Source organism: Adiantum capillus-veneris, chromosome 5 (genome assembly GCF_014529385.1).
Source record: "Adiantum capillus-veneris isolate H3 chromosome 5, ASM1452938v2, whole genome shotgun sequence".
Classification (NCBI taxonomy): Eukaryota; Viridiplantae; Streptophyta; class Polypodiopsida; order Polypodiales; family Pteridaceae; genus Adiantum; species Adiantum capillus-veneris.
This window is the reverse complement of record NC_140935.1, coordinates 169,112,538-169,138,458: the sequence shown is the minus strand read 5'-3', so window position 1 is coordinate 169,138,458 and position 25,921 is coordinate 169,112,538. Positions and strand designations below refer to the sequence as shown.

Below are 25,921 nucleotides of genomic sequence, written 5' to 3'. Positions count from 1 at the left end.
CCTTTACCCGTACCCAGCCACCCCTGGGGAAAGTATTGCAATGGATTTCATTTTTGATCTCCCGAGAACACAGAAAGATCACGATGATTTTCCGATTACATGGCACGTCTGAGACGATTGTCTCCGACAGAGACCCCAGATTTATGAGTTTGTTTTGGAAGGCAATTTGGGAGAACATTGGCACGGAGTCGCAGTTCTCGTCATCATTCCACTTGCAGACTGACGGGCAATTTGAGATTGCCAATTCAGTGATTTTAGATTTATTGAAGTCTTGTATCTCAGATCAGAAGTCTTGTATCTCAGATCAGAAGACTCAATGGGAAAAGAACCTATCTTTGGTGGAATTTGCCTACAATAACACGATACACTCTTCGACGGGGAAGACGCCATGTGAGATTGTTGAAAGTGTTGCGAAGGTTCCATCCTTCCTGAGCACGAAAGATTAGATATTTGAAGCGGATGAATGTTCGCGAGACTTGGATACGGCTTTTGCCAAGGTTCACGAGACTTTGCAAAAGTCTCAAGAACGACAGAAAAAGGCAGCGAATCGCCATCGTCGCGACTTGAAACTGAAGGAGGATGATTGGGTGCTCTTACTTTTGAGAAGGCACGCCTAAGAAACAAAAAGGGAAAGGAGAGGCTTTTTCCAAAGCTTAGTATGTGATACTACGGACCTTTCCAGAATACTGAAAAGATAAATGATGTCTCCTTCCGATTAAACCTGCCAGATACTTGGAGGATTCATAATGCATTGCATGTGAGTCTCTTGAACCCTTTTAAGGGTGATGTGCCTGATGATGGGGAGCCTGATGAGCAACCCGAAGTGAAAGAAAACGAGGAGATCCTTGTTCCTGAACAAATTTTGGCACATAATGATACGAAGAAAGGTAAAGTCCGAAGGCGGTTCTTGGTTTAGTTCAAGAACTTTACTGCATTTGATGCGAAGTAGATGGAGGAGGAGGACCTAGCAGATACTCCTCGAATTGTGAAACTTTACCTCGATGTTTTGGTTTAGCATAGTCTACTCCAAACGGAACCCAGAAACTCAACTTGGCCGAAGATCTGGTGCAGTGGGATGCACAACAGGGGAGTTACTCCGCTCCTTTGTCAACAGATGCCTCGATTTTGATACTAAAGTCACTGATGTCTCTTTGAGCTTACTGAGAGCTGACAGTATTCTGTTGGATGCCTTTATGAAATGGAATTCCTGATCATGATACTGATTTGTTCTTGACTTCTTGTGAGTGCAGGAACTGATAGACGAAATGACTGCAGCATTTTGGTCTGATTGATCTCGAATAGACATGGTTGCAATAGGGGTTAGTCAATCGGACATCGATGAGGTCCCGATTGGACCTAGATGTGAGTGCTAGCTACATTGCCAATAAATCATGGTCTAAGATCCGAATGAATGTTGAATGTCATGTGATGTCTTGTGATGTCTCGTGATGTCCTGTGATGTCGTGTGATGTGACTGTCAATTTTGTACATGTGCTAGATGTGTGTTCCTAGTACGTAGGTACTAACAGTCAGTGTCTGCTAAGACGGTTTATGGCTTTTGTCGGTTTTGCAGGAGTAATCGTTGTCGATTACAATGCTTTCAAGAGGGGGGTATGTCACAAAGTGATGACGTGGCGGACAGCAGAAACCCTAATTTTTGCCAGAAACCCTAAAATTCCTGCAAACCCTAATTTATATAAAAAAAGAAAAGACTCTCTAAAGAGAGAGAAGGGACTACTGCTTTTGATTTGAAGCTTCTGGGGCTCTGCTTTTGGACATCCCTTGTAACCTTTAAATTAGTGGTGAGGGCCTCACTTCTCAGAGCATCTGGACGCAGAGTCTGAGAGTGAAACCCTGACCACTCTCTTGTACTTTGATCATTGATTAATACAAAAAGAAATACCGAAAGGGGTGCTAGTCTTTGGGTCCAATATCTCTACTCCGCCGGGCCAGTGCAAATCTATTGTGATCTATGAATTGTTTTGAAGTGGTTATTTGGTGCTGTCGCGATTGATTCTTGACTTGGAGTGTCCAAGTCTGTTACACGAACAGCCAAGTGCTGCAAATGTGGGCCATCTCCTCCATAGTCCTCCCACCACAAAACCGAGTCAATCTTGTTGCGATCAAGCTGTGCATCTACACATCCATAGGAGCCCTTCTTTTGCTTGTAGTTGAGTAGCTCGTCTCTAATCTTGCGCCTAATGTCACTGCTAGGCTCAAGGCAGTCCAATGCAAGCCGCCATCCTTTGCTCACCTCCTTATCGGTCTCTTGACGCCTTCCTTGAAACTAAGGGTCAAGCACAAAAGCTACCCCATGAAGTGGAAAGTAGTATCCATTCCACCTCGACTCACACAAGCCATGAATCTCTGCATACTGAACAAGGTCAGGCACAAGCTTCTCAAGTGCCTCTATCATCCGATCCATGGCTTCGTAGACTTTGCCAATGCATGGCCGCAAGCCATCCACCACTCGAAGTAGGTGTAGAATAGGCTTGACCATGGCGTCAATAGTCTTCACCTCCTCCCACCAAGCGGCGTCGTCGGCCCATTCTCGGCATTTCAATCCTACTGCTGATGTGGACTCCGACATGGCCTGGAACTCATCACTGAGAAAGAGGCCCCTTAAGGCTCCGCCACATGTAGACAAGCGGCCTAGCATAAGCCAATTAAATGCAAATCTTGTCTCTGAATATTTGAGCAAGGACAAATGGCTCCTCTTTGAGAATTCATGGCGCATTTTTTGATGGTTGAGCACAAAGGAGACAATTCGAGAGGCGTCACCAATGGTGGGTGAAATCCATGACAAGTTCCCTATGTCCTTGAGGAGGTTATTGAGGCAATGCGCCATGCAAAATGTGACATGGATGCTGGGATACATGCCCTCAATGATAGCTCCGGTTGCCCTATTTGATGCCTCTCCATCTGCAACCATACAAAGGACATTCTCCGAGCCGGTGATCTCTATGGTGCTTGTCCACTCCGCAGCAAGCATCTCGGCGGCCTTGCTACTATCGGATGCATCATGTGACTCCACAAAGTACATCTCCCCTTGAGAGTAGGCCACCACCCCGTGGATGGACCGCTTGCGGGTGTCGCTCCATCCATCTACAAGGAGAGAGACGCCATTGGTCTCCCACAAATCCTTTGTTGCTTGGGCCGCTTGCTCCACGGCAAGCTTCTCTTTGTCAAGGAGGGTGGTGCGAAGCCTCTCTGATGAAGGTGGCACATAAGAGGAGCCATATTCCCCTATTTTCGTAACCATGGTTTGAAAGTATGGAGACCTATCCACACAAAATAGACATTGTTGTGTTAGTATAATTATAAATTATACTAAGTTTAATTTATACTAAGCAAAATAAATTATATAATTAGAGCAAATATGGCCCTGCAAGCAAAGAAGCAGAGGCACTTCCTTGTACGGCTAGTGTCTACGGGCTGGCCACCCATAGCATAGGTTGTACCTTGTACAACCACCCATGTTTGTGGAGCCGGCCGCCACTTGAGTTGGGCACCCACCTTGGGCATTCATGTATATGGGGCTAGGCGGGTACACATTTCATTATCATCTGATCATTGTACGAGTCTTCTTGTTCTGGTAGTCAATGGGGGGTTGATCGCCCCCTCTTCCCCTACACCAGCGTTTGTGTTCTCTCTCTCTCTCTCTCTCTCTCTCTCTCTCTCTCTCTCTCTCTCTCTCTCTCTCTCTCTCTCTCTCTCTCTCTCTCTCTCTCTCGCACTCACATGGTATCAACAGCTTCAGCTATTCATGGTCCGGGCGCACCTTCCGCATCAGGTTCTTCTCCCAAAGTCAAAACAGCCAACGTTGGCCTTTCCAAACATTTTCATCGCGGAAACCCCTCCCTCCACCTTCATTTTCAGCATGTACCTGCGGTTTTTGGTGGAGCTGTCCAGTAAGAAAACAGCCAGTTGGGCACACAGCCATCGATCAGCCTTTAGAGCATTTCCATCGCGAAAACTCTTCAGAAGGCCTGCGATCATCGGCACCCCATCAGTGTTTTTTACCTCAATCATAGCGTTTTTGGGGCATCTAGCTGCGTTTTCATGAAGAACACCTGCATTTTTGCTACTCCCCTGCACATCTGCATTCCCCACACCTAGCGCTGGGTCTGGGACCCTTTTCCTCGCCGGAATCTCCCCTCATCCATTTGCATTTTTTTGTTGCCTCTAGCGTTTTTCTAGGGGAGCAGCATTTTTGGACGGCAAGGTAGCGTTTGCTGCACAGAGGGGGAGCATTGGGCTTCCAACCCCGGATCTTGTCTCCTATCCGGCTTGGCATCCGGTGCCTTGCCACTGTGATTCCTATTCATCTGCTACAGATTTCAGCCATACATACCTGCTGTTTTCCCTACTTACTGCCCATCAGGGGCAATGACTTTGATTCACCACCATCTCCAGACCCTCTGCACCGCTCATGACCCTGCCGGGAGCGTACGAGCACGCTGAAAATCACTGGACAGCAGCGTTTTCATCACCTCCCAGTTGCGTTTTTGGGTGAACAGAAGCCACATGGTTTGAGTTTTTTTATGAAGTTACCTCCTGCCACGACACCATCCGGTGGTGGTCCATGCGGTCTCTCAGTGACTGATGAAGTACACGATATCTTCAACATCGGCTTGATCATCTACGGGGAAGATGCAATGAAGACAAGAAGTAGCTCATGATTCGGTGGACACCTCAACTCCAATCTTAACACGTGCAATGCACACATGAACAAGGCACCTGTGGAGAAGAGACATCACTGAGGTAGAAAGAGACGGGACATCTAAGAATGAGAGAGAGAGAGAGAGAGAGAGAGAGAGAGAGAGAGAGATCTAGGAAAGGCTCTCCATGCTGATAACAATCTGCTCATACAAGTGACCAAGGTGGTCCGGCATAGAACTGGAGTGCCAACTGGCTAGACCGGAGGTACACACAACTACAACTGATGCTGCCAACTGCTCCAACACGAGACCACTGACACGGCCTCAACATGGTCTAGAAACCACAAGACAGATCCACCTCCTGGCATCTAGGAAGAACTAGAGAGAGAGAGAGAGAGAGAGAGAGAGAGAGAGAGAGAGACGCCTCAAGGCTGCCGGTATGGCTGCCCCTAGTGACGGTGGAAAACTCTGCACCCTAGGTCGGCACCATCGGAAAGGTACTTTGCCTATGGCTACGATGCCCATTAAATGAGATGCCGTGAGGGGAAGAAATGAAGGGAAGAATCTGCTGCCCACTACCCCTATGGTAGGAGCACCTGCAAGTACTCCACATGGCTGCCAACAGAGTCTTTCATGACTGCCCTACAAAAACGCCAGCAGGCTGCCTTGAAAAACGTTAGGGGAGGGGCTGCACAAAACGCAGATCCACCGCCCCTCCTGGCGACCAAAAACATTACCAAAGGGCCCCAACCTCGGGCGCCTTGCAGGGCTGAGAACACACCACTGAAATGACCCCTTGGTGCCTATATATAGGCACCAACCTCTGCCTGACCCAGCATCAGTCCCCCCACGACCTGGTAATATTGGGGAAAGTTTGGAAAGGAGGAGCTAAAAAGCCCCTTGCGCTCTGGAAGAAAAAAGAGTCACCTGGGTAAAAATACCCTAAGACTGTAGAAGACAGAATGGCCATCGAACCAAGATAAAAACCAAGCTAAACATGGCTAAACACAACCCGACATGAGAAAACAACCTCACACTGGCCGGGCACAGCCACAAAACACACCCCACTCCCTCACACCTGTTCTTGGGAGAAACTGGGACCAACTATACCAATCCAAAGAGATGTCTAAACTCTAACACCCCCTCTCAACTCCTAGAAAGCAAGTAGGACCAGGGAGCTGGAGTTAGCAATCTGCAATTGTAAAGAGAAGGTTTCATGGACGAGGATATTTGCAACAAGTCTCCGTGGTAGAAAAGTATCATGCAATAATACGATCCAATTGCTACCCCCAAAAGACATCCGGGAAGTAAAATGATGTCCACTGAAAGTAAATCCGGTGCACACCTAATGCCAGAGAGAGAGCCTACAACACATTTTTAAAGGCCCTAGAGGCCCTACGCCCATCCAAAAGCAGATACATGAAAAGCAAGGATTCTAATAGCATTTGGTCTAAAAGCAAGCACCAAAAGATTGTCCGTACAACGCTACCACATCGTCAACAACCAACACAAATTACAGATTTTCGTACAACATGCCACATCAACAGTTTTTATCCTTTGTGTGTGTGCGCGCGCGCTTTATTCTGTAAATTAGGTTTGGTTAGGATTATTAATCCTAACCCCTTGTATTTTTTAAGCCACTCGGCAAGAACCTGTAAGTTGGGTTGTCCTTCTTCTTCTTCTTCAAATGATTAGTTTAGGTCCTACAACCAAAATCTGCAGGTTGGCTAGGGTTAGGCTCAAGGATTTCTAACCCTCTAGGTCTTCAATGGCTTGACATGTCAGCAAATTATGACACAAGCAAGTCATACCTGGATGAATCCAGGATAAGCCCACATTCACCATTAGAGGAAAGTGCAAGGTATAGACCCATCCATGTGTTATACCTCCTACGCCATGTATCACCATGCATGTGCACCAGTGTTGACATGCATGCCATGCCATGCCATGTGGCACACTCTTGCTAACATGTGTCTCTCTTAACCTACCTAAGCACTAGTATAGATGGAGGTCTTGGGCTACAAGCCCCTCAATATTGTGAACACCAGTTGTGAGGCTCCTACGAGGTAGGTCCTCTTCTAGTTCTTCTTTTGTTATCTAGCCATGTTCTTGTAATGAAGCCTTGTCTTGTAATTCAAGCCTTGTAATCCAAGTTTTTTAATCAAGCATTAAGTCAAGATTAAGTTAACATTTTGTCTCAAGTTCTTGTTAATTGCAAGCGCCTCCTCTCACTCTCCTCTAGTTGGAGACACGCTCATAATAGTTTGGCAAGACTGCACAAGTCTAGTGGGGAAAGCAGAGCAACCGCACTTGCTAAGTTCAGTGGTGTAAGAACTTCAACACCCCGTGTAAAAATCCACCCATGGTTTCAACTAGTCCACCAAAACAAAGAGAGGAGTCCAAGGTCAACCTACCTGAAAAGTTTGATGGGACAAGATCAAAGTTTAGAGGCTTTTTTCAGCAAGTAAGATTGTTTATACGCATGCAGCATGCCTTACCCAGATTGTGCTTCTCAAGTTAGTCTCATCGGCACACTTTGGAGAAGTAGTTGTAAAAACCAAGCTTTGCAAGCTACGACAAGGCTATCGCCTTGCTTCAATCATTCGAGAAGGAATGATGAAGCTTTTCTTTAAGATTATCAACCACTATTGTGGGCTTCCAGATTACATTGGTTGAAATCAAGGCCACACTTCATATCACGCTTTTGGAGAGGATTGTTCAAGCTTCTAGAAGTAAAGATTAAGCTCTCTTCAACCAATCATCCATGAGTGATAGACAAAGAGAGAGGGTGAATAAAGTTCTAGAGTAGTAGCTTTGATGCCCAATCAACTACTACCAAGACAATTCTAGTCTTGGCCGAGTTTGCCTAAAACACTATGTAAGGTGTAGCGGAAGTGAATGTTGAACTTTGCTCAAGATGAGTGCTTTGAACTGTGCTCAAGGGTTCCTTTTACTTACAAAAGGGAGAACCTTCCGTTCCTTTAGTGAGAGAGTGCAATGGACACAAACAAAGTGGTGGACATTGTGAATGAAGGTGCATGAGACTGAGAGACAGAGCGAGAAGAATACGACACCAAATGTTGTCAAAACCCTCCTCCAAAGGCCCCACTCTCTATGGCGAGAGCGGTCTACTATTGATTGCACAAATATCTACAATGCTTGGACTTACTGACGATGTCAACGATGATAAGGACGACGACGAGACGGGCTGAAATTTGAAAATGCTAATGGCTGAAATCTGCAAATCTTTATCTGCTGAATTCTGACTCTATGTCGGTGACGATGTCAATGGCGACGATGCGACGACGCCGCACTGAAAACGCAGATGCTGAAATCTGCGTTTTCCGGGCTGAACCTGCAAACTTCGATGGATCTGATAGTGCGGCGAGGATCTGCTGCGGGAAGGCGAGATCTGCGAGGTTTGGGGGCTGCGGTACGGTGTCTGAATGCTGAAAACTGAAAACGCTGAGGCTATAGGTTGATCTGACACGATGAATCCGCAAAATACCGAGGCTGATCTGCAAACCAAAAACGCTAGGGCTGAATTTGGGGCTGTTGCAAAAATGCTAGGCTTCTGCTGTCCTGCTGTCGCCGGGTTGGCCTGCAAATGCAAAACGCTTGGCTTGGTCTGCACTTGAAGAAAAACGCTGGCTGTTCTTGGCTGAAAACGTTGAGTCTTCTTGCCCGGGGGGAGGGGGGGGGGGGGGGTCTTGCTTGAGAAGGTGCACTGCTGGATGTCAGATCCCTGCTGCCTCTTCTACCAGAAAGTGCTGGCGCTAGGTTTCTTACGTACTTGCTTATCAAAATTGCCCTACCTAGTTCCCAATAAAAGTCACCTGAAAATAATAAGTGAAACTTGGCTAAAATAGGGAAAATAGGTCTATGCACTGTAAAAATGCCCGTGATGGGTTCTGGCTGTAATCTGATGATCATGCTGTGTGCAACCAGAGGATATGCATTTACTCTAAGTGTCTGGACATGCACGATCTGCGAAGAGGCTCATGAAAGTGCCAGAACACTTCCTAAGCTAATTGAACTGAACCCATGTCATGAAGTAGCTTGTCCACGTACACATAGGGTTAGATGCGCACGTGACATCCCCTCCTTTTCAAAGTGATGGGCCCACCCACAGATCCTAGGATCGAAACCTGGCTCTGATACCAATGTAAGGTGCAGCGGAAGTGAATGTTGAACTTTGCTCAAGATGAGTGCTCCGAACTGTGCTCAAGGGTTCCTTTTACTTACAGAAGGGAGAACCTTCCGTTCCTTTAGTGAGAGAGTGCAATGGACACAAACAAAGTGGTGGACACTGTGAACGAAGGTGCATGAGACTGAGAGATAGAGAGAGAAGAATACGACACCAGAATGTTGTCAAAACCCTCCTCCAAAGGCCCCACTCTCTATGGCGAGAGCGGTCTACTATTGATTGCATAAATCTCTACAATGCTTGGACTTGCTGACAATGTCGACGACGATGAGGACGACGACGAGACGGGCTGAAATCTGAAAATGCTAATATGGCTGAAATCTGAAAATCTTTAGGTGCTGAATTCTGACTCTATGTCGGTGACGATGTCGATGGGGACGATCCTACGACGACGCGCTGAAAACGCAGATGCTGAAATCTGCGTTTTCCGGGCTGAAATTGCAAACTTCGATGGATCTGACCGTGCGGCGAGGATCTACTGCAGGAAGGCGAGATCTGCAGGGTTTTGGGGCTGCGGCCCGTGAATGCTGAAAACTGAAAACACTGAGGCTATGGGCTGATCTGACGCGATGAATCTGCAAAATACCGAGGCTGATGTGCAAACCAAAAACGCTAGGGCTGAATTTGGGGCTGTTGCAAAAACGCTAGGCTTCTGCTGTCTTGCTGTCGCCTGGTTGGCATGCAAATGCAAAACGCTGGGCTGGTTCTGCACTTGAAGAAAAACGCTGGCTGTTCTTGGCTGAAAACGCTGAGTCTCCTTGCCGGGGGGGTCTTGTTTGAGAAGGTGCACTGATGGATGTCAAGTCCCTACTGCCTCTTCTGCCAGAGAGTGCTAGAGCTAGGTTTCTTACGTACTTGCTTATCAAAATTGCCCTACCTAGTTCCCAATAAAAGTCACCTAAAAATAATAAGTGAAACTTGGCTAAAATAGGGAAAATAGGTCTATGCACTGTAAAAATGCCCGTGATGGGTTCTGGCTGTAATCTGATGATCATGCTGTGTGCAACCAGAGGATATGCATTTACTCTAAGTGTCTGGACATGCACGATCTGCGAAGAGGCTCATGAAAGTGCCAGAACACTTCCTAAGCTAATTGAACTGAACCCATGTCATGAAGTAGCTTGTCCACGTACACATAGGGTTAGATGTGCACGTGACACACTATTTGTGCTTCTACTCGACATACCCCATTCTTTATCAATTATGGATAGCACAAAAGGATCTATGTCCACGTGAATCACCAAGTAAAGAATCCATTTGCCACAGATTTAGCCACACATTTACAGAATATTCATAAAGAATTGACAAAGAATATCAAAGAGGCTCATTAGAGGTATCAAAGTAACGGCTTCCCAAAAGCTGGATTATCAAAGACTTGGACCATTCAAGATAATTGGCTAAATATATCCAGTCACAAATCGTCTCTAGTTACCATAGTCTGTGAAGATTCATTCAGTCTTCCATGTTTTGGTGTTAGAACCTTGTCATCAGTCTAAGAATCCTTTAGGAGATGCTCACAGCCACCACCGCCCATAGAGATCAATGGTCATGAAGATTATTAAGCATAGTCACAGGGGACACCCATTTTTGGGCTTCCCGTCCCCACTTGCCGTCCCGCCCTCTTTTTTACACTAAAAATCCATTTGAGCCCAATCCCCACTCCTCAAGACGCGTCCCTTGTGACTATGCTATTAAATCGAGAAAACCCTATACTCCACAATCTATCGTAGAAGACTTCGGTACCTTGTATATTGAGGTTATGATGCAAGCAAACAAACATGGAAGCCTGCATCTAACCTCCATCGAGCGCCGGCCAAAGTTCATGAGTTTCATCAACATCCATCCATTGAAGCCTGCCTCGGCCTCAAGAAACAAAATCACTCCTCGTAGAACTCATCGCTCGAGCAGGAGGTATTGTCCTAGATGCGAGCTCCCAGAAAAGTCTGAAACATTCTAGAAAGAAGATCCTAGAAGATTCTAGAATCTTGTACTAGAATTCTAGAGGATTGTTTGCATCATTGCTTATGTTGACATCCATGTGTCATATTTCCTACGCCATGTGTCACCATGCATGTACACCATGTGTTGGCATGCATGTCATGCCATCTGGCCATAGCTACATGGGACGGCGGGTCGAGGTCGGGACGGCAAAAGTCAGGAAACGGGGACGGGGGTCGGAACGGCAAAAAAAAAAAGAGAGTTTTTTTGGCATTTTTTGACCTACACACATGCCACACACATAGAGCATCACTTTGACCATAAATTTACACTAAATAGACCAAAGAACACGAGTCATATAGGCTGAAATGTGCTAATAAAACATCGATGATCGATGGATACAAAATGAGAAGTGCATGCCACAAGGGCTCAAGAGTCAAAAAGCCTAAAGGACTTAGGACAAGCCTGAGGCCTCAAGGATAACAAAAAGTACAAAGGGCTATGTAGTAGGTAGAGTCGTAGACTCAAGAGTCTAGACTCGAGAGTCGAGTGATCAATGATCATCAAACTCAAGAAGTGCTCGGCTGCTGAATCTCCACATCGTCGTCGTAGTCGAGGTCGTCAGCGACGTATGAGGGCTCGGGAGGCTCGCATTGAGGCTCGAAATCCTCCTCTAGCTCCTCCAAAAGAAAATCGGCCATAGATGGATTCTCTTGTGCCATCTCCCACTCAGTGAAAGGATCTGCCTTGTGTGTGACGCTCTTGGCAAGCATGCGCAAGTTAGCGCTCACAAACACCAAATCATTGGCCCCCTGAACCCCAAGGCGATTCCTCTTCTTAGAGGCAATGTGACTGTACACACTCCATAGTTGCTCCAAGCAACTAGTAGTACATGCTTGGCTAAGGACACGAACAGCCAAGCGCTGCAAATGTGGGCCATCTCCTCCATAGTCCTCTCACCACAAAACCAAGCCAATCTTGTTGCGATCAAGCTGTGCATCTACACATCCATAGGAGCCCTTCTTTTGCTTGTAGTTGAGTAGCTCGTCTCTAATCTTGCGCCTAATGTCACTACTAGGCTCAAGGCGCTCCAATGCAAGCCGCCATCCTTTGCTCACCTCCTTGTCGGTCTCTTGACGCCTTCCTTGAAACTCAAGGTCAAGCAAATAAGCTGCCGCATGAAGTGGAGAGTAGTATCCATTCCACCTCGACTCACACAAGCCATAAATCTCCGCATACTGAACAGGGTCAGGCACAAGCTTCTCAAGTGCCTCTATCATCCGATCCATGGCTTTGTAGACTTTGCCAATGCATGGCCGCAAGCCATCCACCACTCGAAGTAGGTGTAGAATAGGCTTGACCATGGCGTCAATAGTCTTCACCTCCTCCCACCAAGCGGCGTCGTCGGCCCATTCTCGACATTTCAATCCTACTGTTGATGTAGACTCCGGCATGGCCTGGAACTCATCACTGAGAAAGAGGCCCCTTAAGGCTCCGCCACATGTAGACAAGCGGCCTAGCATAAGCCAATTAAATGCAAATCTTGTCTCTGAATATTTGAGCAAGGACAAGTGGCTCCTCTTTGAGAATTCATGGCGCATTTTTTGATGGTTGAGCACAAAGGAGACAATTCGAGAGGCGTCACCAATGGTGGGTGAAATCCATGACAAGTTCCCTATGTCCTTGAGGAGGTTATTGAGGCAATGCGCCATGCAAAATGTGACATGGATGCTGGGATACATGCCCTCAATGATAGCTCCGGTTGCCCTATTTGACGCCTCTCCATCTGCAACCATACAAAGGACATTCTCCGAGCCGGTGATCTCTATGGTGCTTGTCCACTCTGCAGCAAGCATCTCGGCGGCCTTGCCACTATCGGATGCATCATGTGACTCCACAAAGTACATCTCCCGCCGAGAGTAGGCCACTACCCCGTGGATGGACCGCTTGCGGGTGTCGCTCCATCCATCTACAAGGAGAGAGACGCCATTGGTCTCCCACAAATCCTTTGTTGCTTGGGCCGCTTGCTCCACGGCAAGCTTCTCTTTGTCAAGGAGGGTGGTGCGAAGCCTCTCCGATGAAGGTGGCACATAAGAGGAGCCATATTCCCCTATTTTCGTAACCATGGTTCGAAAGTATGGAGACCTATCCACACAAAATAGACATTGTTGTGTTAGTATGGAGAGTCGAGAGTCGAGAATCGAGAAGTTATAACCCATTATGAATACAAGATGGAAGATTGCAATGTGCATATACCAAGGGAAACTCACCGCGAAGCATGGACGGCAATGTGGTCGTGGAAGAAGAATCGGGCAACCGACCTATCCACCTCTTCCTTCAATTTAGGATTCCAATTTTCGTTGAGAGTGCTTTGGCGATGCGGAACGGAAGAGGAGGGTGTAGATGCATGGCTCTTGAAGGTTCGAGAGATGTCGTCAAGGTTGGCTTCCCTTTGCTCTCGCGGTGTCACCGTGGCGGAGGGATCAACGGCAACAAAACGGCCCCTCTTGCCCGCTTCCGCAACCTCATACACCATGAGCTTCTCAAGAAGATCCAATCTCTTCTCGGGAGCTATATGAGGGCAAAACTTAACCTAGTGACCGGGTTCATGAAGAAGATGGGCTCGCACTTTGTTTGAACCACCCGTTCTCTTGTATGGACATAGCTTGCATGTCCATGGTCTTCCACCGCCACCTTTGCCATGCGAGCTAAAGTCGACTTCATCCCACCACGACCACGTTTGCACGGCGGGCCTCCTTCGAGAAGAACCGGCTTGAGAAGTGGAGTTGGCTTGAGATGACATGATGGTGGAGAGACTCGAGAGAGTAGAGCTTAGAAGTTAGAGGAGTTAGAGGAGAGCTTGTGTGGAGAGAGAGTAGAGGAGAGCTTCAAAGTGGGTAGAAGAGGGAGAGGAGAGCTTCAAAGTTCAAACTTCAAAGTGGGTAGAAGAGGGAGAGACTTGAGAGTGGAGACTAGAGTGTAGAGTAGTCAATGGTCATGCTTCAAGCTTGAGCCTTGAGGCTTGAGCAATGACTCAATGAGGCTATAAGGCTTGAGCAATGAGCATTGAGTAGAGAGGAAAGCATTGAGTAGCTTCAGCTTGAGGGAAATTGCAAATTGGAATGAGACTATGAGTATTAAGAGGCCCAAGGGAGCTTTTTATAGCCTCCCAAGGGCCAAGGCTCCCAAAATGTGGCAGTTGGGGCTGCACAGATCCGTTAAAAACGGTCACATTTTTTGAATGGACTGCAGCCGTTCCCGGCCGACCCCGTCCGACCGCTGCCGTCCCGTCCGTCCCCGGTCCGTCCCCCCTGCGACCCGCCCGTCCGGCCCGAATTCCGTCCGTCCCACAGCATTCCCTTCCATTCCCGGCCCGGTTACGGCCGTCCCCCCCGTCCCCTGTAACTATGCATCTGGCACTCTCTTGTATTGTGTCCCGGGACGTGCACCGCTTGCCAACGAAAAAGAGCAGACTGAGCAACTTTAAGCACTTCAAATAACATTTAAACCAAAAGAGAGAGAACTTACGAGACGAGGAGTGGCGGAATTTCACCCCGAGAGAGCACTGGCCCCAAACATTGGCGCCCATTTTGGTATTTCTTTATATTGCTTGAACTTAGTGCAACGCAGGTACTCGGTCCTCTACACCTCTACGCGAGAGCGTGTCAGAGCTCATATTTAAAAACCCTTGGCCATAAAAAGCAATTACATGAAAAGCTTCAAGTTCTAAAAGCATTTGGTCCCAAAAGCAACCAGCAAAAAAAAAAAGCAAATCCGTACAACCTGCCACGTCATCAGCTACCAACGTGAAACGCAAAATTATGTACACATACAACATCAGCATGTCAACGCAAATTGCAGGTTATCCGTACAATTGTTGTCACGTCATCACCTCCATGTAATTCTTCTGTGTGTGTGAGTGGATCTTGCTTTATTTAATCTGTAGGTCCCCATAGATCGGGGTCCCATAAGTTAGTGGGAACTCTTCTTTAAAATAGGCCACTCGGCAAGACTTTGCAAGTTGGTAAAACTTCTTCCGCTGCTTCTGCTTCTTTTGTTGCTTCTAGGGTTTAGGCTCCTCGGCCGGAATCTACAAGTTGGCTATGTTCTTGAATGGCTTGATACGTCCATGTGTCGCTATTAACCTCCCTAAGCACTAGTATAAATGGAGGTCTTGGGCTACAAGCCCCTCAGTCTTGCAAACATTAGTTGTAAGGCCCGGCGAGGCAAATCCTCTTCTAGTTCTCGTCTTGTTATCTAGCCATGTTCTTGTAATGAAACATTGAAGCCTTCTCTTGTAAGTCAAGCCTTGTAATCTAAGTTTTGTCATCAAGTTTCAAATCAAGCATTGAATCTTCCAATCAAGATTAAGTTTATACTCAAATCTCGAGTTCTTGTTAATTGTGAGCGCCTCCTCTCACTCTCTTCTAGCTCAAGACGCCCTCATAACAGACCTCCACAACTCTTTAACACTCCCTCTCAGATCTTGGGTACACAACTAGATCGGGAATCTAGGGCTCCAAGAGTGACGAAGGAGTCTGCAAGTCCAATCTCACCACTGCATCAAGCACACCTCTTTACAAAATACCCCAAGGCCAAGGATAGACAATCCTATCCTCCAATGGCAACAAGTGCTAGCAACCACAATTAGAGTTTGTCGGGCTCTAGAAACATGTGTCATCCATACAGGCTAGAGCTCCTCCGCCTGTACGCCATGCCATGTGGGCATGTCATCGATAGCTACATAGGAAAAGTCAAAGCTCGACCACGTCTCCTCCAAGAACTAGTCGAGCCATCTTGGTCCAAAGTCCAGCTCAGAATGCTGAAGCCAACATACACATGTCTCGTGCACCAGTATCACAAAGATCTACAACCTTTGACTCATCTACCACGCCATCCTCCAAAGACTGAATAGAAACCTAGGCTCTGCCAAGTAGGAGCCACCGCCTAAGCCTAGTGCTAAAATTTGTCAGGTGCAGTGGAATTGAAATGGTGACAAGATCTGGACTTTACACTTCCACAAATCTTTACTTCTTTCCTTGCTTGACTGTGTGCAAGTTAGCACGAATGATGGTCTCTTTTAGATAGAGAATGAGAGAGAGAGGTAGAGATGTGTAGAGAGAGAGAGGAGGAAAATGACACCCAACATGGCCCCAACCAACCCTCTCAAGGACCCCCCACACCGTTGCCGATGTGGTACTTGCTTTTGATTGCGTAAATGGAATGTACACACATGCAATACCTCAATGCAAACTCTACTGACTCGAATGGGGAATGTCGTTGCGGTACTTCTTCAAGATGAAGCACCTCCCAAGGCTGATTTGGTGCACCTTTGTATCCGTCTCAACGAGGGGTTGCTGAAGGCCATCGAGGGGTAGATCTTGGGCTGATTTGCACCCTCGATGTGAGAGGAAACAGGGCTGAAAGCTGGCTATGAAAACGAAGATCTGGCATGCAAAAACGCAGTTGATCCATCGCACAAAGCAGGGCTGAAAATGCAGATGATGATGGAGCTGATGATGGACAGCGATGGGAGCACTCGATGCAGCGAGGGGGAATAGCTGAGAAGAGGCTCGATGGGCTGCCCAAGTACCGGGCTGCAATAGAGAGGCTAGCATTAGCAGATGCGGGCCGGTTCGGTGAGAAGAAGGGCTGGAAACTGAAAACGCTGGGCTGGCATGCGTGGTTGGATGCAAAAACACTAGGGCTTGCTGTGCAAATCGTTGGGCTGAATTCTAGCGCTCCCAAATCTTATTAGAAAACGCTATGTATGTTGCTCCTTTTATAGGACTTGGAGGTAACAAGTCGGGAAAATTATGCAAGTCACGAAAATGTGCATATGTGCGTACATGCGAGTTTCTGACGATAACTCGCTAGTATGTGACCCATTTGACGAACAGACTGCACCAACACATTCCTCTAGTCCAGATCTACATGCTCATCATGTCAGATGCCCATTGAAGTGTAATAACATCTATGACGCTTGTACAATCCATTTATGCAAGAGGGTTCCAAAACTAGAAAATCTAATCTAGTGGACTCGTCCGGACATGCAGGTCCTGCGAACAAGCTCACAAAATTGCCGGTACTAATCCTCCTAGGATTTTAAATGCTCCTATCTAGGGACAAGTGCAAAATTGGCTCTCAAGGTCGATGAAGCATGTCCACGTGGCACTCAGAGCTATGAGCGCGTGACAAGTTAACAAAAGTGATATCTATCTACAAGTCTTAGAGAGTCCTTGATGAAAATCAACGTAGGTGATTCAAGTGTATAAAAGCTAGAGCAAATGCAACAGTTTTCGTCTCCAGATCCAAATCTAACTTCTTTGAGCAATTCCTTCGGATATGCCCTTGTTCTCCACACTTATGTCATTTCACCTCGTTGAATCTCTTACTAATACAGAAGTATCATCCTTACGTGCCTTATACTTCGGCTTTCCTTTTTTGGAGGATTGAGCCAATCCGGACCTTCATAATTAGTCCAACACCATGGGAACAAGATCCTCCAATGTCAAATCATTGGTCCTCACCGAAGTAAACCTGTGGCGAACCTCTTGTAGTTGATGGAGACCCTTTCAAAACCAACGTGGAAGGAGGCAATGCAAGCAACACTTGATTCCATTGAGCGGAACAACACAAGGGATTTGGTTCCGCAACCACCAAAGCGGAAAATCATTGATATCAAGTGGTCTACAAGACGCTATACAAATCAAATGGGTCCAAGGTGGATAGGTATGATAAATACGGTACAAACAAAAGCCAAAATAACGGTCTAGGTATGAGTAATTGCTATCAATCCGAAAAGTACGGTAGGGATTGATTATGGATCGATGAATACATGTAAATGCATAAATACCAGCATGTAATCACTTTAACACCTACACTTATATGCATATATGCATAGCATGTACACAAAACCTAAGATACATGCATACACACACATATATGGGTAATTTTATGCGCATGTTATTAACAGCCAACATGAAAGTACGGATACCAAGACGTGTAATTATGGTACGGTACGTAAAGTTTGATAAATACGCGTTTGGAATGGAACCTTGGATGGGTCTTGAAACCGGCCCGTAGGGCGGTAGACGTTGGCTTTCACCCGACATTCTTTACTTTACGTACCGTACTTTGCACACACAGAGCACTTTGCAAAGAGAACCTGCGACGGGAATTAACACTTGATTACACACACGGCTCGAAAGCTAGAATGCCCCGAGCAGACGCCGACAACCTGTAGGCCCCAAAATTGGCGTCCCTTTCGGTATTTCTTTTTACTTTGAGAGGGTAAATTTACAAAGTAGAGTCCTAGGAATCTTTGTCTATATCCAACTAGATACAACTTGATTTGGCCAAATTTCGGCAACATAACAGCCCCAAGACTTGCGCGAAACCAATTCCCCTGCTGGAACTCACTTCCACTCGCATAAACCCTCTAATTCCTGCCCAAAAACAGTAAATTCAGCACGCTGTATTTACTGGTTTTTGCCCTGTTTTCAGCCCCAAACAGTCCCCTAACTGTCCTCTGCCACTGGGGCACTATTCCCAATGGTTCTGGCGTCCGTATGGCTGAAAAACAGTCAATTTACAGCGCATACACAGCGCTGAAAACGCACCTATACGGTGAGGTTATGACCCTCACCGGTGCCTGCTTTGGAGTAGCAGTTAGCTACCCCTGTTCCTGCTCAAGGAGGCTCTTGCCTCAGCACAAAAGCATGAAACCACACAGTTGTACATTAGTCAAATGAAGAGCCCTCTTGTGGAGCATCACATAACTGCACGTAGGGGAGAGAGAGCAGTGTGTAGCGTGCAGGGCATCACTCCTGGCACCACACTGTACATGAGAGGAAAAGAAAGCACTCCATACCTCTTAACCTGTGACAGGTTCTCCATGAAGCATCCCCCAAGCATAAATCGAGCGCCCCCCTCTTCTGCCCTTGACCTATAATGCATCTGTGAACAAATAGATGCATATTTCCATGGCTGCCAAAACCTACGTATCGCTGAAAACGCAGCAAAACAGCCATGTAAACACGCATCTAATGCCTTCCAATGCTGAAAATGAGCTCCTTGGACCTAGGTAAAGTCATGGGAAGCTCAAAAATGGAGAGAAATGGTTGAAAGTCACAATTATCAGCCTCCAAAACTGCTCCAAAAAGTCAGTGACGAGTTCTGTTCTCTCAAACTTGGTAAATTGACCAAAAAGTGCCACTTGGCACTCATACATGCAATTTCCTTGCATTCCATGCATTGGGCTTCCTGCCTAAAAATCTCTCAACTGGTGCATCAGTTGGACTTTGCAGCAGAGTAATAAAATGTTCCCCTTGTCATACCGAAGGTAATGACGCGAACACATTTCACGGCCCAAAATAGCAATTCCCTAAATTTTAGGAGATGCTTCCGTTGGGCTCCCACTGGTCATCTGACCATCTATCCTCATTGGGACTGCATCCAAAAGTGCAATGTGGCCCAAGTGTCGGATACTTTCTGTTGGTGATCCCACCTTGACTTTATGCCTTTATTGAGTTCACTTCCTAGTATCCACCAACTTGCTAAGTGCGGCGGGGGGACCTACATGATCTTGAACTGAGCCTAGACATCCTTTTACTTTACGAGTTCCAGTGCCGACCAACTTCCCGTCTGCGGGTGAAACTACCGTTCACATTGGCCATACAATGTCAGACCATTTGCAACTTCAAAAAGAGGGTCTCAAAAATTAAACAAAATCATTGGAAAGAAACCAACAACTAAGGTTAGCACTTGCCACGTCCTCGTGACAGTCTTTGGATAAGTATAAGACACACCTTATTACGAAGGACTTTTCCCAGAGACCAGGAGTGGACTATGACTATCTTGGGATTACAGGTAGCCATGACCAGCACATTCGTAGTACCATGGAGACCATGGTAACGAAGTTTGAGATGACAGATCTCAGCTTGCTCCATTGATTTCTTGGACTGGAGATATGGCAGATAGAGGGGGGCATCTTTCTCTCTCGGCAATGCTATGTCAAGGAATTGTTGGAGGCTTTTGGTATGACCAAGTGCAGACCAAACTCTACTCTAATGAATACCAACCAAAAGTTGTCCTTGTATGACCTCTCAAATGTTTTAGTACCAAACTAGTAATATAGCACAACACCACGAACTAACACAAAACCACGTGCGAATATTTGTCACTGGGTGGTACAAAGCAGGAGAGCCATCTGTTCTCTTAGATACCATTCAGGACTTCAAAATCAACTACCTTGCATTTACAAATATAAAGCAATATTACGAACCTGTCATACAAGTCTTTGAGCTCGGCATTCAGAGGCTCATCTTGCTTGCTCACACCAAACCTGAATCCACAAAGGAGGTAGGGTAAATGGCAAAAAACATTTTAACAAATCTATAGAACAAATATACCACTGACAACCACCCTGACTTGTCCTAGCAATGCCAAAGGTCTTCATAATCTCAGGCAGGATGCACTTAGTTCATGAATTTGTAAGCTTCTGAACTTTTAGAAAGAACACAGTTTCCCACTAAAAAAGGTTTCTTCTTAATTATGCTATACTAACAGAAATGCCATCCATCTATGAGCGTAACTCAGCTGCAAGTCAGGTGCATTTTTGCATGGAGCGAAGCATGCTGCACATACAGTGCATAGGCGTGAAAGGTGAACTGCAGAAACCAGGTTAAGTTGCAAAGGTACAAATCCTCAGGGCTATGTACCAAATGACACCGTGAAGAATACAACACATTGAGCAATGCCTCGCTAATCAAAATCTTGTTTTGACTCTACTTCTTGCTTTTAAAATGTCTTCCCCCTTCCTTGATGAACAAAAAAGTTATCTAAAAGAAAAATTTGCACTGAAAATTGTGTAATGAACTGACGATTGTCAAATTGCAATAGTTGTTTTTTTTAAATGTTACATGCCTCTCTACCGATGAAAATTACTCTTTTGGAAGAATATGTCGTAAGGATGAAATCGAGCTGCATGACATACTTTTTCACAATAGCATCGACCTCCTCTCTTTTGAGCGACGTGGGGTCATCCAGGTTGACAACAGCATTGTGAAGCTGAACAGCAGCAATGGTGGGTGCAGAAGAGTTGAGGATGTAGGCAGTGGCACCCCCAGCAGCTCCCAGGGCCAAAGCACCTCCAACAGCAGCTGTTTGAGTACCCTTTGCACTGGTGCCTAGAGCATAGCCAGCGGCAAGAGCACCCGCAACGATGGCAACACATGTAGCGTAGCGAGCTGGAGCAGGAAGATCCCGTAACACTTGATGAAGACCAGATAGTTGCTTCTCCCCTCCAAAAATGCTGTTTGTAATTGCGCTACTTTCCTTCAAAGGTGATTCATCTTGTCCTGCCGCAGAATAGCACACGAGGGAAGGGATTCTGCGCGTCAAAGTTGGGAAACGAGGCCGAATAGGGGAGAGAGCAACCAGGCCTGTCGGAGTAGAAGGCCGACCAGTAGGCTTGAGAGATGGACAAGGAAGCATGGCTCCACCCCTTCGCTCCTGTCCAATGTCACCTAAGCCTTATCCACCAATGGTGCCCCTGCGAGTCGTAGGTTTTGAGCGCTTATTGCTCCATTACTCCTGCGCTAATACTTTCACAGTGTGGAGTTTGTACCTTTTAGGCCCCTGTCACACTAGGCCACCTGCCCATCTCGGATTTGCAGGATGGGCACCCAGTTCGTGTCACAAGAGGTCATGACCCAAAAGGTGGCCATTAAAGCAGGCAACCCACGTAGCCCAGATGGTGGTCTCCCCGCTACTTGCGCTGACGGGCCGAGCTCAACTGCTACCTCTTGCACTCCCGCCATTACTTTTTGAGAGTTGGCCGGCCCAACTTACCTTTTCGCAGACGAATGAGGCGACGCCACATTAGCTTGGCCAAGCTTTGGGTGTCCCAGTGTGACAGGGGCCTATGTAGCTTGATATGGATTGGAGTGGGCCACGATATAGAGGTGTGACACCGTGCTCTCAATGGGCAACTATACTTAAGCGAGCCCCCCCCCCCCCCCCCCCCCCCCCCTCTCCCAAAAAGAACGGAAGAGCTCTACTCTATGGACTAGTATAACGGCGTCGCCTTCGACGGCGACATCACCTCAGGCGGTGCTATGTGGATGTCATCACACCCAGCCTTGGATGCAGTGGTGCTCATCCTAATCACCTCACACTCACCCCCACCTATCGAGTGCGCAAAGCAGCCTACCGTCATCATCACCATGCTGACCTGTCCAACATCTGGAAAGGGAGGCAGCGTTGGAGAGTTGGAAGGTAATGCTTATATTATTTGATAATATAAAGACTAACTCGTGGGTTGCGGGATGCTTGCAGAACCTTGAGGAAAGAAATGAATGCACGGATAGCATTGGTGGGTTGTGGGACATCCCGCAAAGCTCGAGGCGAGAGAGAGAGAGAGAGAGAGAGAGAGAGAGAGAGAGATGGCAGAGGCTGCTATCTCGAGGGGGGAGAGAGAGAGAGAGAGAGAGAGAGAGAGAGAGAGAGAGAGAGAGATCTCAATATCTATCTCAATATCTCATTGCTTCTAAGAATTGAGCTCTACACTTTATGCTCTCTCTTGCCAACCTCCTCTCTCTAGAAGCCAGTTTGGAAGAATCCAAATTTGAATCTATGTTATGATCTCTCTCAAGATTCTATCATCTTCGTCTGCATTGCAATGGGATTCGACACCTTCCTGACTCTCCTCTGTGCCCACATTTGTTGCATGTTATAGGAAGACATGTGTGCAACTCTCTATCACCTCTTCGGCTCTCTCTCTCTCTCTCTCTCTCTCTCTCTCTCTCTCTCTCTCTCTCTCTCTCTCTCTCTCAATGAAATTCTTTGGATCCCATTCTTAGGTTCGCTTAGAGCGCCTGTTCATAGCTATGCTAAAAGCGTAGCTAGAATAGATGGCCCTCTAAAAGTTTGTTTTTGATGCCATAATTACCCTCCATTTACAAGCATCCCCAAGTCTCTAGCACTGGTTTTCAAGCGCTTTTAGCAGTTTTGATGCAAAAATGTGCTCAGAATCACAAGTTTCTCTCTTTTTTGTTTCCAGCACTCCGTCTTTTACCTTTTGGGTGCCAAGAGTTGGTCAAAACTCTATTCTCAGTGTGTACTCAGGGTAAAACCTACCTTCTGAACACTCTGGTGCACCCGGACTTTGTCAGGATGAGACCATCCCACACAAACAACACTCTGGAAGACTAACTAAACCACAATCTGGAATCTCACTGCTCTCAACTACACCACCAAACCCACATACACACAAACGGAAGGAAACTCACCAAACCATCCTCACTCTAGACCCACCTACTGATAACGCATATGAAGAATGAACAGAATTTTGAAAGTACTCGAAACTAAAATCTATGAGTACCTATGTGTACCTTATGTCGCCACGATTCTAATGACTACTTGCACGCAGAAAACAAACATCATTTGATACACTTACAGGCACAAATAGCTTGTAGATGCATCAACGTGCATGCTCCATCTTGCATGGAATGCTTGGCATTGATGTGTAGCTCTCTTCGAGCCCATCGTGACGGTGCAGTCGATTCTCCAATGCGATGAGCGAGCGGGGAGTAGCACCAAGATGAAGCTCACGCTCTCTCTCTTTCTCTCTCACACATAGTCGATGACAGATTAAAACTTGATTATGATAAAAAGTTCTCTTTACAAAATGACCTAGGTACCTTATATACTAAGGCTACCATAGGTTAACCCTAAAACAAAATTTAATGGGTCAAAGGGCTATGTATGTACAATCTGGAAGTGCCATTGTAGCCCGGCTTCTGCAACTAGACTAACTACTCATTACAAATGAGGTTTATAACCATAATCCGTAGCATTTCATAACTCTTAAAAAATAAGGCTTTGTTGAGTTATGTCGTACTGTTGACCCACGGGTGAACAATTTCCACTATAGGCTACTACTGCACAAGCTAATTTTTCAATTTGTGCAAATTTTTGTCAGTGTCGTTTACTGCATAATAGGTCCCTTATAGTCTTCTGCGGTTTGGGCTATATAGCACGTATTTATCCCACTTTGTTTCTCCTTGTTTTGGACAGTTTTCACATCAGGTGCATGCATTCCTATGGCCGACAACAACACATATGTGTTCAGGATATTTGCTGCTAAGGATAGATTGGATGGGGACAACTACCCTATGTGGGCTTTCACGATGCAACATATCCTTGTGTCAAAGGGCATTTGGAACATTGTGCAGGGCATTGATGTATGTCTTGGTTCTGAGGATGAGGCGATGTTGAGGATGTTGCAAGTTTTGGTGGCAGGATTGCTACTACTAGAGCTGTTTTTCGTACGGCTGAGCAATTCATTGGGATGTAAAGATGTGCAAGCTCATACATTGATTGTGTTGTCTGTGAAGTGCACTATTACTCCCCACATTCGTTTAGCAAAATCTACAAAACAAGCTTGAGATATTCTGGCTGGTCTTTATGCAAGTCGCAATGATGCAAAAATTGCATTGCTGCATAAAGAGCTAGAGTCAAAGATTATGCATGAGGAAGACGACATTAACACTTTCCTTGTTGGTGTCAAGGATATCAATGAGCAACTTAGTACTGCCGGCGAAATCATTTTAGACAAAGTTTCCTTGTGCAGACTGTTCTTGATGCCTTGCTGGATTTCTACGAGACTTTTGCTAGTACTTGGAGACTTATGACCCAAGGAAATCCTAAAGTTGTCAAGTTTGATGCATTATGCACATTGCTGTTGCAAGAGTCATTTTCCAAAAAAAAAAGGGACTAGATAGCATGCAATTGAACACGCCTTTATTGTTGCTCCAAGAAAAGGTAGTAGCAGTAATGTAGCCACTTCTCATGGTTCTTCTTCGAGTGGTAAATCACATGTTCCTAATGCTTCTGCTGTCAAAATCTTACCATGAGAATTTCCACAACACATTTTCCTTAGTTCTTTTAATCCAATTTTAAAGAATCTAAGCCTTTTTATTGGTTTATAGTACTATAGGTAGTTCTTTTTTGTATGATATAATTATCATGGGTTTCTAATACCTTATTTTAGCTCTGAGAATTATCGCGTAAAGTTTCAAACTAATTTGCTAATTTCCTCCTTTAATAAATAGCCAAGAATACATAATTTTTGGCATGATAAATACTTAAACTAAATATTTGAAAGAAGGTAATTTTATCCTAGTTTTCTAATAGTGTGTTGTAGCTTTAAGACATTGTCACGTAATTTTTGAGCTGATTTGTAGTTTTCTCTTTTGTCTTGTAATAAAAATAGACAATATTAGGCATAAAAAATATTCAAACTAAATAATTGATTAAGATATTTTTATCAGAGCTTCTTAACAGTGTTTTCTAACTTAAATATTTATCACGTAATTTTTTGTGTTAAGTTACTATGCTTAAAATATAGCATTTTGGGCATGGTAATTATTTGAAGTAAATATTTGATTATGATATTTTTATCATGGCTTTTTAATAGCGTGTCCTAACTTTGAAATTATAAAATAAAATTTTAAGTTAGTTTACCAATTTTCCTGTTTATTTTTTAGCTAAATTTAGAGAATTTGGGGCATGGTAATCATTTAAACTAATTATATGATCAAGATATATTTATCATGGCTTCGAAATCTTGAGATAAGTTTTTAAGTATATTTACTAATTTCTCTCTTTAATTTTATTTATAGAAACAAAGATTATGGGTCTTGGTAATTAGCTAAACAGAGTACCAAATCGAGATATTTATATCACAACTTTCCAGAACGCATTCTAACTCTGAGAAACTAACTCAACTTATTGAATTTTTCCTTTAATTTTTTTATTAAAAAGAGAAAATTTAAAACTTAGTAACTATAAAAAAATTAACATAATTTTGACATAATTACCACAACTTTTCAACAATGCCTAGGGTTTGATAATTCTCTCATGAGCTTTTAAGTTATATTTCTATATTTTTTTGTTAATTTTAAGTCCAAGATCAAACAATTTATACTCTAATAGTTATCAAAATTATAAAGATAATTTTGATATAATTTCCACCAGTTTTTGATAGTGTGTGAAAGCTCTAAAAATTATAACATAACTATCTAAATTATTCTAGTATATTTTATCTTAA

The 25,921-nt window shown here is 45.3% G+C and overlaps 1 protein-coding gene across 1 annotated transcript in view; it reads right to left on the bottom strand.

Moving 5' to 3' along the window:
- Positions 1-21,406, bottom strand: part of TIC110 (translocon at the inner envelope membrane of chloroplasts 110) — a 133,631-nt gene extending 112,225 nt beyond the window's left edge. The window contains exons 1-2 of the mRNA XM_086513178.1: positions 20,804-21,406; positions 20,093-20,152 (exon numbers count right to left, since the gene is read on the bottom strand). Of these exons, the coding sequence (XP_086369304.1) occupies positions 20,093-20,152; positions 20,804-21,303 (560 nt within the window). The 5' untranslated portion in view covers positions 21,304-21,406. The remainder of the gene's footprint in view (positions 1-20,092; positions 20,153-20,803) is intronic.
- Between the last annotated feature and the right edge of the window lie 4,515 nt (positions 21,407-25,921).